Source organism: Magnolia sinica, chromosome 9 (assembly GCF_029962835.1).
Source record: "Magnolia sinica isolate HGM2019 chromosome 9, MsV1, whole genome shotgun sequence".
Lineage (NCBI taxonomy): Eukaryota > Viridiplantae > Streptophyta > Magnoliopsida > Magnoliales > Magnoliaceae > Magnolia > Magnolia sinica.
Window position 1 is genome coordinate 63,010,479 of NC_080581.1, and position 15,458 is coordinate 63,025,936.

Sequence of the window (15,458 nt, forward strand, 5' to 3'; positions counted from 1 at the left end):
AAATCCCTAAATCCCCCATTTTGGGGTCCACATTCAAATCGAGAATCTACAAACTACTAACTCCTAATTTCCTAAATCGGCATTAATATTGAGAGAGATTGAGAGAGAGAGATATACCTCGCTGTCGTGAATGAACTTCAACCGAGCCGACGGAGAGAGAGAGAGAGATCATGTAGTGGAGGGACCGCACGAGAGAGACAGAGAGAGGAAGAGACAGATGAGAGAGAGAGGAGGCGAGAGAGACAAGAGAGAGGAGAGGGAGACAAAGGAGTCAGAGAGAGGAAGAGAGAGATGGAGCGAGAGGATGGAGAGGGAAAGAGAGAGAGACAGAGGAGACCGCCGCTTGGTTGGGTTAAACTCAACACTAACAAATGGCTGGTGGTGGGTGCTGTGGGCCCCACCATGATGTATGTGTTTCATCCATGCCCCGTTCTGTTTTTACAGATCATTTTACGATGTGAGACTAAAAATGAGATATATCCCAATTTTAAGTGGACCACATTACATGAAACAACGTTGAATCAGCCTCAACCATTTAAAAAAATTTTGGGGCCATATAAGTTTTGGATCATGCCGATTTTTGTTTCAACGGTGTGAAATTTTAGAGAGTAAAAGATGCTAGCTTAATTCCCCCACTGTCATCAATGATTGTAGATGAGAAAGCTGGAGATTAATACCGCCGGATCAAGGGCTAGAATTTGCCTGACTTTCGAGAGCGGATGGCCAACCTACATACTTTGGCATAGTGAGTAATCTCTCTAAGTCCACGCGGGATGTATATGTATTGTCCACGCCATATCCATCCGTTTTATCAGCTTATTTTAGATCATGACCCTAAAATTGAAGCATATCCATAGTTCAAATGGACCATTTCAGAGGAAACAGCAGAGATAATGACCATCCGCCGTTGAAGCCTTCCCAGGGTCCGCAGCTATGTTTACATGCCATCCAACTTGTTCCATGGGTTACAGAGACATGGATGAAGGGAAAATACAAATATCAGCTGGATTGAAATTTTCTATAGCCTCATGGAAGTTTTCAATGGTATACATTTAATTCCCATGGTTTCTGCTACCGTGGTCTACTTCTAGCTTTAGATATGCTTCAATTTTGAGTTCATGCTCTTAAGATGGCAGCAACTGTATTTATACACTTTCAAGGGCGATAGTGTATATAATAATGCATCTTGGATAGTGACCGTGTATTACAAAAGACATCTTCTTTCGAATGCGGCTGAAGTTGAGACCTTAAGCAGGGGTGATTTTTTGGGCCTAAAGCATTCCATAGTCTTCAAGTTTATACATATGTACAGTCCATTTTTTACCATAACAATGTATCCATCCAATTTTCTAGCTCATTTTAGCTCATTCTTTCAAAAATTAATAAAATAATAATCTCATGTGGACAACACCACAAGAGACAGTGATGACTGAACGCCCACCATTAAAAACTTCTTGGGACCTATCATAAGTATATCTATATTGTTTTTTTTCATCTAACCGGTTGACACGGTGAAATGTAACAGGTAAAATACAAACATCAACTTGAACCAAAACTTTTGTTACCCATGTAAAGCTTTTAATTTTATTACTTCTTTTTCCAATGTTATGATTCACAGGATATTTGTATCTCTTTTTCCAATGGTATGATCCACCGGATATTTGTATCTGGTTAATTTTTTGTATAGCATTGCAAAATAATGATCCGAGAAAATGGATGGATGGCATGAATATACAACACATTTATCGAAGTAGGCCTCGGAATGAACTTCAAGTTGGTTCAAACGGTGTACGCGTTTTGGCAACGACCGAGGGAAAGGTTGAGAAGTCAATCATTAGGTCTTTTTCTTCTATCTTTCTTATTTTATTTTTCGTAATGTTGCATAAGCACCCCAATTAAGTACTACTGAATAAGATCTTTGAGCCTCACCACAGTGTATGTGTTTTATCCACTCCATCCATCTATTTTTCATGATCATTTTACAAAGTAAAACAAAAAAATGAGGCAGATCCACATCTTATGTGGACCACATAATAAAAACTCAGTGATGATGATTGTAAACAATTAAAAACTTATTGGAGCTCCAAAACTTTTGAATCAAACTGATATATATATGAATCTGTTTGACTTAATCAAAAGGTTGGATGGAAAATAAACATTCCAGTGTATCATAGGAAGTTTTTATGGTATAGTCTTGAGTTTTGATACACGATTTTGCGATAAAATGAGTTGAAAAAACTATTGCACGGTAGGTATATACATGCATCAAGGTGAGCCATGGTCATCTCAACTATATATGCCAAGGGGTGATGCGTCTTCCACCATCATTGGTCTTTTCCTTTTCTTTTTTCTCTGTTGTTTTTATACGACGCGTCTTCTACCTTTTGTCTTCCAATGGTGTCATGCCTCATATAAAAACGACCTGATGAACAGTTGGGATTCAGTGACCACCGTTGAAACTATATATTTTAGTTACTTTGAATTGCAGTCACTTGTACCACACAGTTTTTTGGGCAACTGAGTTGAAATAGATAACGTCAATATCTTTGTACAGACTGGATAAAAACCAGAAAACTGAGTTGAAATGGATAACGTCCAATATGGAAGCCACGTCGATGCACATGTTCATGTCGATATTTGTTTTATAGCTGGCAAACAGTTATACTTTTATGCTGCAACATGTAGAGTTTTGTTCTATGAGAACTCGCAATCAATTCATCTTAGTTCATATTGAAATTTAAGAGTCACAAATCCGGAAACCTGTAAACATGCCGTTTGGTTGACAGATAGTGATTGGATATCCACCATTAACTGTCTGTTGGTTTTTTCCTTTTAAGCTTTTATCCACACCACATGTAAATTATAGTGATTGGATATCCACCATTAAAACCCTCATAAGGCTCACTGTACTTTTTGTTTGACATATAATCTTTTGATTAGGTCATACAGGCCCAGATGATGGGAAAAAATAAAAACCAACTTGCTTCATTCATTATAGGTAGCAAATAAACCTTACATTGGACCCTAAGAAGTTTTTAATGGTGTGGTCCACCTGAGATTTATATTGCCATGTGATATGTCCATACCTTACAAGATCCTCCAAATTTCTAAGAATATTTGATATTATTAGTCTCAATTTCATCATTAAATTTCAATTAAATACTTTTATTTAGTATCATTTTTAAATCCTAATTTCATTTATTTTGTGGGGCCCACATGATGTATGTGTTTAATCCATGCCTTCCCAGTGAGGTCAAGTTGTGTGGGCCCAACCATGGCGTGTGTCAAACATCAACAACATGCATTTGATGGGTCCCCTTTAAATCATGGGATATCCCAAAAATCAGCCATATACGGAACTCCAGTGGGCCATACCATCTAAAATCATGTGAAGACATGCCTAAAACATATAAAAGCACTTGGTGGGCCCTACCTGAAATTTGGATGTATCTTAAACTTGGTATGACCCCTCGTCCAAGTGGCACACACATAATGGATGGGCTGGATTTGTGGACCACATATCTGTGGGCCCAAAAAATAATTATGAACGTTTTAATGGAGGGTAATCCCTCTCAACTTTTGTATGTGGTGTGGCCCACACAAGTCATAGATTGATTTGATTTTTAATCCTTGGGCCCAACATAGGATGATGCATCTGACTAATGGGGTAGATGTTTGACACGCATCATGGTGGGGCCCACAGACCCATACCAGACCCCGCCCCAAATTTGGGCGCGCTCTCAAATGGTGGCCCGCCCAAAGAAAACCCCCAAATCTCTCTCTCTCTCTCTCTCTCTCTCTCTCTCTCTCTCTCTGTCTGTCTCGCAGACTCCATTACTAAACCCTATCTTGATCTTGCTCCAACTCTCTCATCGTTCCCTCTCTCTTTAGTCCCAATCTCTCTCTCTCTCTCTCTCTCTCTCTCTGATTAGATGAGATGATAGGACCCTTCATCATCTCGATTGGAGTTCCATTATTGACTTGCCTCGGTGCATCTGGAACTACTGGTTTCCCTCTTTGTTGCTAGATTGAGAGGCGCCATTGCAAGAACTCCAAGAAGAAAAAGGTATATGCTTCTTAAAAAAACATTGGATTTTCTGTTTTAGATTCGTTTTCTTCATGAAATGCATGGATTTGGTTTCATTTGTGGTGGTTTCTGTCTCTATTGGCGGTGAGATCTAGATGATTGGATCCGTGTTGTGGTCTGATATGAGTGGATTTGATGTGATCTAGTATGAAATTAATAATAAAAATTTAATGGATTCTTTTCCTCCTTTGGCCCAGCTCATAGAATAGAAATTGTTTCTTGCAAATGACATTGTTTATGTTATCAATGAAAATTTAACGCAAGCTAAGGTACCTACATCTGTCCTGCCCGAATCGACTATGTAACCCACAGGGAGCAGCTGCGAATTTCGTAGGACATCTTGCCCCATTTGCCAAAAGTTCTTGTGAAACTCCTTGTACATTTGCATTGTCTTGAAGATCTATTCCCTAGTTTTCATATTCCGTGAATAATCAGTGGTCAAGAATGGTTTATACATCACTTCTCTGCCGTCGATCACATCTGCCATGGCATATTTTATGCAGTGAAAATCTGTCTTATGGGATTAAGATTCAGATGTTTCTTATTCTCCTATTCGAGTTAAACAATCTTAGTGGCCAATGGCCCACACAAAGATGAACAAGCGCCTAACAACAGGGCCATGTTGCATGTGGGGAATTGATCGACACCTGGACATTTAAGTGGGAATATGAAAGTATTACAATCTATCCAACCTTGGACAAGTAACTAATTTAGGATTTAATTGTATCATCTCGAAATTGATGGAGTAGACCCGGATGTGCGTCGGAGCTATCCTGGATCGAGGGGTCCTGGAAGATGGGAACCTATGACCATGATGAAGTGTCCATTTCCTATGGAAGATTGGAGGGCTTAGCCATTTGGACAGCCGTGTTTATGTATTTGATCGAAATTAATGGAGGAGACGTCTGAGCTATTCGGAAGAGCGGGTTCCCAAAAGAGGGAACCGCTTATTTGACCATGATGAAGTGTCCATTTTTATGGACAAGATTGAAGGCCTGGCATTTGCGTCGGATGGCCTTGTTTATATCTGTGTTTGCTTTGCAGGGACCATACCCTTAACCTAAACCAAAACCTATGACCTAAAACCTTAACCTATAACCTAACCTAAACCTAAACCTAAACCTTAACTTAAAACCTAAAACCTAAACCTAAATCCAAAACCTAAATCTAAACCTTAACCTATTCTCAATTCCCTAAACCTATATCTTACAACCTAAACCTAAACCTAAACCTAAACCTTAACCTATACCTATAACCTTAACCTAAACCAAAACCTATGACCTAAAACCTTAACTATAACCTATAACCCAAACCTATTCTCAAATCCGATTTCCTAAACCTAAACATTGACCTATTCTCAATTCCCTAAAGCTAAAACCTATAACCTAACCTAAACCTATCCTCAAATCCCAAAACCTATAACTATAACCTAAACCTTAACCAAAAACCTATAACCTAACATAGCCTAAACCAATAACCTTCACCTAAACCTAAACCTATAACCTAAAACTATTCTCAAATCCCTAAACTTAAACCTAAACTTATAACCCAAACCTATTCTGAAATCCCTAAACCTATACCTAAACCTTAAAAGCTTCTCAAATGCCTAAACCTAAACCTACATCTAATCCTAATCTCAACTCCCTAGCCTAAACCTAAACCTAAACTTGAAAACCCAAACCTAAACCCAGTCCCGAACCCGAACCCAAACCGAAACCTTGACCTATTCTCATTTCCCTAAAGCTATAACCTATAACCTAACCTAAACCTATAACCATAACCCAAACCTATTCTCAAATCCCTAAACCTAAACCAAAACCTATAACCTATGCCTATTCTCAAATCCCTAAACCTAAACCTACACCTAATCCTAATCTCAACTCCCTACCCTAAACCTAAACCTAAACTTGAAAACCCAAACCTAAACCCGGTCCCGAACCCGAACCCGATTTCCTAAACCTAAACCTTGACCTATTCTCAATTCCCTAAAGCTATAACCTATAACCTAACCTAAACCTATCCTCAAATCCCAAAACCTATAACTATAACCTAAACCTTAACCAAAAACCTATAACCTAACCTAGCCTAAACCAATAACCTTCACCTAAACCTAAACCTATAACCTAAAACTATTCTCAAATCCCTAAACTTAAACCTAAACTTATAACCCAAACCTATTCTGAAATCCCTAAACCTATACCTAAACCTTAAAAGCTTCTCAAATGCCTAAACCTAAACCTACACCTAATCCTAATCTCAACTCCCTAGCCTAAACCTAAACCTAAACTTGAAAACCCAAACCTAAACCCGGTCCCGAACCCGAACCCGATTTCCTAAACCTAAACCTTGACCTATTCTCATTTCCCTAAAGCTATAACCTATAACCTAACCTAAACCTATAACCATAACCCAAACCTATTCTCAAATCCCTAAACCTAAACCAAAACCTATAACCTATGCCTATTCTCAAATCCCTAAACCTAAACCTACACCTAATCCTAATCTCAACTCCCTACCCTAAACCTAAACTTGAAAACCCAAACCTAAACCCGATCCCAAACCCGAACCCGATTTCCTAAACCTAAACCTTGACCTATTCTCAATTCCCTAAAGCTATAACCTATAACCTAACCTAAACCTATCCTCAAATCCCAAAACCTATAACTATAACCTAAACCTTAACCAAAAACCTATAACCTTCACCTAAACCTAAACCTATAAGCTTAACCTAAACCTAAACCTATAACCTAAAACTATTCTCAAATCCCTAAACTTAAACCTAAACTTATAACCCAAACCTATTCTCAAATCCCTAAACCTAAACCTAAACCTTAAAAGCTTCTCAAATGCCTAAACCTAAACCTACACCTAATCCTAATCTCAACTCCCTACCCTAAACCTAAACCTAAACTTGAAAACCCAAACCTAAACCCGGTCCCGAACCCGAACCCGATTTCCTAAACCGAAACCTTGACCTATTCTCATTTCCCTAAAGCTATAACCTATAACCTAACCTAAACCTATCCTCAAATCCCAAAACCTATAACTATAACCTAAACCTTAACCAAAAACCTATAACCTAACCTAAACCTAAACCTAAACCTATAAGCTTAACCTAAACCTAAACCTATAACCTAAAACTATTCTCAAATCCCTAAACTTAAACATAAACTTATAACCCAAACCTATTCTCAAATCCTTAAACCTAAACCTAAACCTTAAAAGCTTCTCAAATGCCTAAACCTAAACCTACATCTAATCCTAATATCAACTCCCTAGCCTAAACCTAAACCTAAACTTGAAAACCCAAACCTAAACCCGAACCCGATTTCCTAAACCGAAACCTTGACCTATTCTCATTTCCCTAAAGCTATAACCTATAACCTAACCTAAACCTATAACCATAACCCAAACCTATTCTCAAATCCCTAAACCTAAACTAAAACCTATAACCTATGCCTATTCTCAAATCCCTAAACCTAAACCTACACCTAATCCTAATCTCAACTCCCTACCCTAAACCTAAACCTAAACTTGAAAACCCAAACCTAAACCCGGTCCCGAACCCGAACCCGATTTCCTAAACCTAAACCTTGACCTATTCTCAATTCCCTAAAGCTATAACCTATAACCTAACCTAAACCTATCCTCAAATCCCAAAACCTATAACTATAACCTAAACCTTAACCTAAACCTATAACCTAACCTAGCCTAAACCAATAACCTTCACCTAAACCTAAACCTATAACCTAAAACTATTCTCAAATCCCTAAACTTAAACCTAAACTTATAACCCAAACCTATTCTGAAATCCCTAAACCTATACCTAAACCTTAAAAGCTTCTCAAATGCCAAAGCCTAAACCTACACGTAATCCTAATCTCAACTCCCTAGCCTAAACCTAAACCTAAACTTGAAAACCCAAACCTAAACCCGGTCCCGAACCCGAACCAAATTTCCTAAACCAAAACCTTGACCTATTCTCAATGCCCTAAAGCTATAACCTATAACCTAACCTAAACTTATACTTATAACCTAAACCTATTCTCAAATCCTAAAACTTATAACTATAACCTAAACCTTAACCAAAAACCTATAACATAGCCTAAACCTAAACCTATAAACTTAACCTAATATAAACCTATAACCTTAACCTTAACATATAACCTAACCTAAACCTATACTTATAACCTAAACCTATTCTCAAATCCCAAAACCTATAACTACAACCTAAACCTATTCCTATAACCTTAACCTAAACCTAAACCTATAACCTAAACCTATTCTCAAATCCCTAAACCTAAACCTAAACCTATAACATAAACCTATTCTCAAATCCCTAAACCTAAACCTAAACCTATAACATAAACCTATTCTCAAATCCCTAAACCTAAACCTAAACCTAAACCTTAATGTATTCTCAAATACTAAACCTAAACCTAAACCTATAACCTATAACCTATTACCTAAACTTAAATCCCTATACCTAAACCTACACCTAATCCTAATCTCAACTCCAATTCCCTAAACTTAAACCTAAACTTATACCTAGTCTCTATTCCCTAAACCTAAACACATAACCTAGCCTAATCTTAAAGCTATTTTCGTAAACTGACTTTAGTCATTTCATTGTAGACATGGATAAGAGTTGGATGCGAGCTAAGAACAGGTTTGGCCCAGAGTATAAGCAAGGGGTTCAAGAGTTCATGGAATTTGTGCGAAATCGGGCAGATTCAAGGAATATGATTAGATGTCCATGTCGAAAATGCAAGAACATGATATATAAGACTTTAGACAAAGTAGAGGATGATTTGTTCATAGTTGGGATTGATCAGGGTTACACTTGGTGGATCTATCATGGTGAAGATATGACTCATAGAGTTGAGCCCTCCAAAGTCCTTGTTGACCCAATTGTGCCGGATGACGAGGATGAAGACGTTGATGAAATGTAAGATATTATAAGGGATGTGTTCAGGAGAACAACTGCGGATACTGATTTTACAGTGACAAGCAGTAGCCAAGATATTCCTCCAATGGGTGATGTTGAATCAGAAAAGTTTAGTAGGTTGTTGAGGGAGGCAGAACGTCCACTTTATTCATGGTGTCAAAACTTCTCCAAGTTGAATTTTCTTACAAAGTTACTTCATTTGAAGACAATAAATCGTTGGATTAACAAATCGTTTGACATGTTGCTTGAGTTGTTGAAAGAAGTGTTACCGGACGGTGAGACATTGCCAAAGTCTCATTACGAGGCAAAAACATTGATGCGAGACTTGGACCTTAGTTATAAACTCATACATGCATGTATAAATGATTGTGTATTGTATTGGAAAGAGCATGAAAATATTGAAAAGTGTCCAGAATGTGGAGAGTCTAGGTGGAAGTATGATGAAGCCAAGCGTAAGAAAATCCCACAAAATGTGTTAAGGTTCTTCCCATTGAAACCCAGATTGCAAAGATTGCTTACATCTCATAAGACGGCTGAAGATATGAGGTGGCATAAGGATAAACACGTTCATGATGATAGTACACTGAGGCACCCTGCGGACTCTGAAGCTTGACAAAATTTTGACAAGCAATATGACTGGTTTGCAGAGGATTCTCGCAATGTTCGACTAAGTCTTATAAGTGATGGTTTTAATTCATTTAGTAATATGATTAGCTTGTACAGTATATGGCCAGTGGTACTTATGCCCTACAATTTACCTCCTTGGTTGTGTATGAAGGAGTCACTTTTCATGATGTCATTGCTTATTCCTAGACTTAGGTCACCCGGGAATGACATTGATGTGTATTTACGACCGTTATTAGATGAGTTAAACGAGTTGTAGAGTCAAGGTGTACAAACATATGATATATTTGCGTGACAGACATTTCGATTGCATTCAGTGGTCTTGTGCATAATAAATGACTTCCCCGGGTATGGAAATTTGTCTGGGTGGAGCACGAAGGGAAAGTTGGCCTTGTTCTACATGTAGTATGAGACTTGTTCATTGTTATTGAAGTATGATAAAAAAATGTGTTATATGGGCCATCGTCGCTTCCTTCCGAGCGATCATAGTTGGCGTAGGAAGACGATGATCTTTGATGGCAAACAAGATCATAGGCCACCTCCGAAAGAGCTATCTGGAGAAGACGTGATGCAACAACTGAGTAACATTTCACCGGTTAGATTTGGTAAGACATCGCACTTGAAGAAGAGGAAACGTATAGTATTGGACTATAATTGAAGAAAGAAGAGCATCTTTTTTGAGTTGCCCTATTGGAGTGATCTAAAATTGCGACATAACTTGGATGTCATGCATATTGAGAAAAATATATGTGACAATGTCTTTGGAACATTGATGAACATAGAGAAGAAAATAAAAGACAGTTTTAAGACTCGATTGGATCTACAAGAAATGGGTTTAAGGAAAGAGTTGCACTTGCAACCACATGGAAATTCATATACTATACCAGCAGCCTGTTACACGTTGACAAAACTAGAGAGAAAGCGTTTATGTGATTGGTTGAGATCGGTGAAGTTTCCTGATGGGTATGCGTCAAACATATCTCGGCGCGTAAACGTTACGGACTGTAAGGTAACAGGAATGAAAAGTCATGATTGTCACGTCCTTCTGCAACGCCTACTGCCGGTTGCGATTCGTGGATTCTTGAGCAAGGATATCAGTGCGGTACTGATTGAGTTGGGAATATTCTTTAAGGATTTGTGTTCGAGATCGTTGAATGTAGATGTTATTAAACGACTGGAGAGGGACATTGCTGTAATCCTTTGCAAACTTGAAAGAATATTTCCACCTGCATTTTTCGATGTCATGGTACACCTAGCGATTCACTTACCGCACGAGGCGAAGCTTGCAGGCCCAGTACAATATCGTTGGATGTATCCAATTGAAAGGTGGTACCAATATCTTAAAATTTTTATTCATTCAATAAACTACATATCCATGTTTTCATACGTATAACATAGTGGTTTTGTGTATAGATACCTTCACACACTGAAACAATTTGTGAGGAATAAGGCACGACCGGAGGGGTCGATAGCTGAAGCGTACATTGATAATGAGTGCCTTACATTTTGCTCCATGTATCTTCGTGGCATAGAGACTAGATTCAACCGAGAAGATCGGAATGCCGATGAAGGGCAGGAGCATGAACAAGGACCCATATCTGTATTTGCACATAACGTTCGTCCTTTAGGATCCCCGACGTTTCAGGATATGGACCTTGGGGATCTAGCAAAGGCGCGGTGGTATGTGTTGCATAATTGTGAAGAAATAGAGTCGTACTTGGAGTAAGTCTTCTCTCGATTATTATTTTCTCTACATACGATGATCTTAATGTTTCTTGCTGATGACGTGCCATTTATGTGTAGCGAACACATAGACGAGATGAAGTCCAAATTTCTCACAAATTATGATCGAATGCATCAAGATCATTTTCCAGAATGGTTCGCCAACCGTGTAAGATTTCACATTGTATTTCACCACACTTAGCATTTTCGTTGTATTGCACATTATTTCAACTTATGAAAATCCCTAAACAATTATATTCTGTACATGATAATAGATGAAGACGTTGTGCACGAGCAACTCTGCTGATGCGTCTGATGCACTATACTCACTGGCATGTGGCCCTGATAGACGTGTATCTAGATATACAGGTTGTATTGTAAATGGGATTCGATTCCACACCGAAGAACGTGAGAAGTACAGGACCACACAAAATAGTTGGGTGGTTGTGAAGGGAACAAATGAGGAGGATGAAATTGAGTTTTATGGCATTTTGACAGATATTATCGAGCTGAGTTATTGTATGAGAAAGCGGGTGTACTTATTTAGATGTGATTGGTGGGACATTGGAAATAAGAAGTTGGGAATACAGACTGACAACTACTTTACGAGCGTAAATTTATCTCGAAAGTGGTTTAAGGACGACCCATTTATCCTCGCCAGCCAAGCCGAACAAGTATTTTATCTCGCTGATACCAAGTTAGGAGGCTCTTGGCACGTGGTGCAGAGCCCAGGAACGTATTTGACGTTCCCATACCAGAAGTTGAAGATAGCGAGGACATGAGAAATGACACGTTTATGGTTGAAGAAGCATATCAAGAAGACATGACATCTAGGGATACAGGGACTGATTCAAGTGTTGATATTGATGTGGTGCAATTAGATAGAGATGATGTGCCACCTAATCATGTTGATGCCTCAATAATACGTGATATTGTTACAGATGATAGCGGTTTCATTGATGACGACGTTACGGACAATGAGGATGAAATACTGATCAGTGATAGTGATGGTGAAGAAATAGCTCTAAGCGATAGTGATACAGATGACGATTATTAAATGTACACATGATTTCATGTTATTTTTCAATTCGAATAATTTATGTATTCCATGTATACGTGAAAATTACAAGTTATGAGTAATTCTTTTTATTGACTTGTTTATAATCTACATTTGCAGTTGAGTCAATTTCTGATCATGTCCTCCTTAAACCGGAGCGTAGCAGAATCACGCAACATACTTCATCAGCTGTTGCAGATGGATGTTTCGGTCCTATCTTCTTCTGGTAGGGCCATAGAGATACCCGGTCTGGTCGATGAGTGTAGAGTGGAATATATCGACGATGACTCAGAGGAAAGATTATGCTATCTCAAAGAAATTCCAGAGCTGATGGAGATATATAACCGCGGGAAACGAGATATGGAAGATGCGATTCTGTCACTTGCACATCTAAATGGAGTCCCAAGAGACCAGATATCTCCTATTGTGACTGGCATGTTGGCTATAAATATGTCGAGTGCTTCGTACAAAATGACATATGCTTCTGAAGTATACGATAGCTTACGCAGGGAGTACTTCAGATAGTTTACCTCAAAGTTGTTTTGTATTACAACGAAATATGTGTATTTAATATAGAATGACAATGTATAATGGCTCAAATGATTATAAATTAAAGTTTACAGTTTTATTATATTCTGCTTGCATTATAGTGTAATGGTCTAATCATATTTTAATCATCTCTCTAAGCATAAACACATGCATTGTACCATTAACACTACTTGTATAATGTTTTAGTATATTTCACTTGTATTGACATTGTTTTTTAAATTTACTCGCACATATTCTGATGGCACCGGTGGGAGAGTACGTCTTCCGCACGGGATCTACCCCTTCTACTCGGAAGTGACGGAGCCGATCGCCGTCACATGTTGCATCGCAGGCGTCTGATCCCTCGCATACACCGGCACTGCATGTAAGTCTAGGCGTATATTTCTTTTAATGATTTCGTTTATGTTTAAACTTACAACTTTTTGCCACCCCCGGGACGTGGACCCACGCGTGGGTTGATTTTACGACTTACGCGTGAGGGTAGGGTGACGGTAAGTTCCCACAGGACTGCTTAGACCTGTTGGGAACAATGCCATGTTGTTTACATCGGAGGTCTGTGTCTTTGCTGATCTCCGATCCCCCACCACTCCCCATTGGTAGACGTGAAGATGATGTGCGGCAACTCATCTGTCGCCTGTAAATTTTATTAAATTAAAATTTATTTTATAAAAGTTTATTTATTAATTTATTTTTTAAATAAGTTTATTATCTTAATCTATTATTTAAGAGCAGGATAATTTTGACTTGGATTTGAGTGTTCCGCACATCTCTCATGCCGTCGACGACATGATGAAGGAGTGGTTCAAGGATTACCGCAGTAAGTTACACCGGCAATACAAGCGGTGCATGAGCCACGAGGAGGCCGTACAGTCCGCACCGTTGCACGTGACCGATGGGGACTGGCGGATACTCTGCGATAGGTTTTCGCCTGATTCTTTTCAGGTAATATTTACATATTTATGATATCTTAACGTAATAATTAAATTCGCAATTAATAACAATGTATTACGAATAATGTGTTTAGAAGAGGAGCAAAATAAATTCTGACAATAGAGAAAAGTTAGAAGTGAACCACGTAGCTGGTTCAAAGTCATTTGTACGACTTCGTCACGACATGGTAAGAAAGTACAGGTAATTATTATGTTTATATATTCTTTCATGCATTTATATTAAGTCTATTATCTTTTCGATTGCGCAGCGAGATTCTGTCACTGGCCAGGAGCCCGGACTAGTAGACTTCTACAAAGGGACTCACTGTCGGCAGTCGACAGGATCTTGGGTACATCCTAGAGCCAGCGAGATTTGGGTAAAGATCCTTACATTGTAAAATTTATTTGCATTAAATTATAATAATGTCATTTATTATGAAAATTCATATGTTTTCATTACAGAAGGAGATGGACACCTTACGCAGTCAGCCCACTCCCGATGGTACTCAGCGGAGTGAGCCAGAGATCCTGAGTCAGGTGCTTGGCACCCGTTTTGGATATGTGCGTGAGTTTGGCCATGGTGCCAAGCTCATGGCACCCGCTAGAGCTGCCTTCAGCTGATCCATCGTCGTTGGCGACATCGCCGTACGCCGAGTTGATACCGCAGAGAGAGAGGTTCAGCAGCTACGGGTCGTCGTCGATGACATCAAAGATCAGTTGGACAGGCAGAGGAAGGAGCAGGAGAGGAGGATGGAGGAGCAGCTGGCAAGGCAGAGGGAGGAGCAGGAGAGGAGGATGGACGATCAGCTAGCGAGGCAGAGGGAGGAGCAGGAGAGGAGGAGAGGAGGATGGAGCATGAGCGACGGATGATGGAGATGTTTCAGGTTATCGCTGTACGCTTATCCACTGATGCCCCAGCGCCTCCGCCTTCATCTGTGTGATTTTTTTATATATTGGTTTATTATGTTAAGTTTTGAATGAATATGGTGCGAATTAGATTGTTTGTGTTTGGATGAATGTAGTTTATGTTTGGGTTTGAATTAATTTAATTAGATGGATGTGAATGTGAATATGATGAAATATATGTATAATAGGTGTATATCAGGATGAATATGATGAAATATATTGTTAACAGGTGTATATCAGGAATTTTGAGTGCAATTTTAAGAGGTAAAAAAAGACTTTTAGCAACGAAAAATTTCGTAGCTAAAGTATTGTAATTTTTAAGAAAGAAAAATTTTTAAAAGGCTTGTAAAATTTTTAGCGACGAAAATATTCGTCGTAAAAAACGGAAATACTTTTATTTCGCTGCTAAAAGTCTTGTACAGGTTTTTTTTGCAACGAAAATTAGCGTCGCCAGAAAGGAACGAATTTTTAGCAGCGACAACTTTCGCTGCTAAAAGTCTTGTACAGTTTTTTTTGCAACGAAAATTATCGTCGCTAGAAAGGAACGAATTTTTAGCAGCAAAAAGTTTCGCTGCTAAAAGTCTTGTACAGTTTTTTTTACAACGAAAATATTCGTTGCTAGAAAGGAACGAATTG

General features: G+C 38.7%; 1 protein-coding gene across 1 annotated transcript; it reads left to right on the forward strand.

Moving 5' to 3' along the window:
* Positions 1–13,773: 13,773 nt before the first annotated feature.
* Positions 13,774–14,695, forward strand: LOC131255030 (uncharacterized). The gene is made up of 4 exons (XM_058255728.1): positions 13,774–13,929; positions 14,012–14,104; positions 14,186–14,293; positions 14,379–14,695. Exons 1-4 carry the CDS (start codon positions 13,774–13,776, stop codon positions 14,535–14,537), a joined length of 516 nt encoding a protein of 171 aa, XP_058111711.1. The 3' UTR covers positions 14,538–14,695.
* Positions 14,696–15,458: the final 763 nt, after the last annotated feature.

Bases quoted from the DNA above. Each gene is read 5' to 3' on its own strand.
- LOC131255030 (XM_058255728.1), top strand. From the start codon at position 13,774: ATGATGAAGGAGTGGTTCAAGGATTACCGCAGTAAGTTACACCGGCAA. The intron at 13,930-14,011 runs GTAATATTTACA...TAATGTGTTTAG, and splicing joins TTTCGCCTGATTCTTTTCAG to AAGAGGAGCAAAATAAATTC. The intron at 14,294-14,378 runs GTAAAGATCCTT...TTTTCATTACAG, and splicing joins CTAGAGCCAGCGAGATTTGG to AAGGAGATGGACACCTTACG.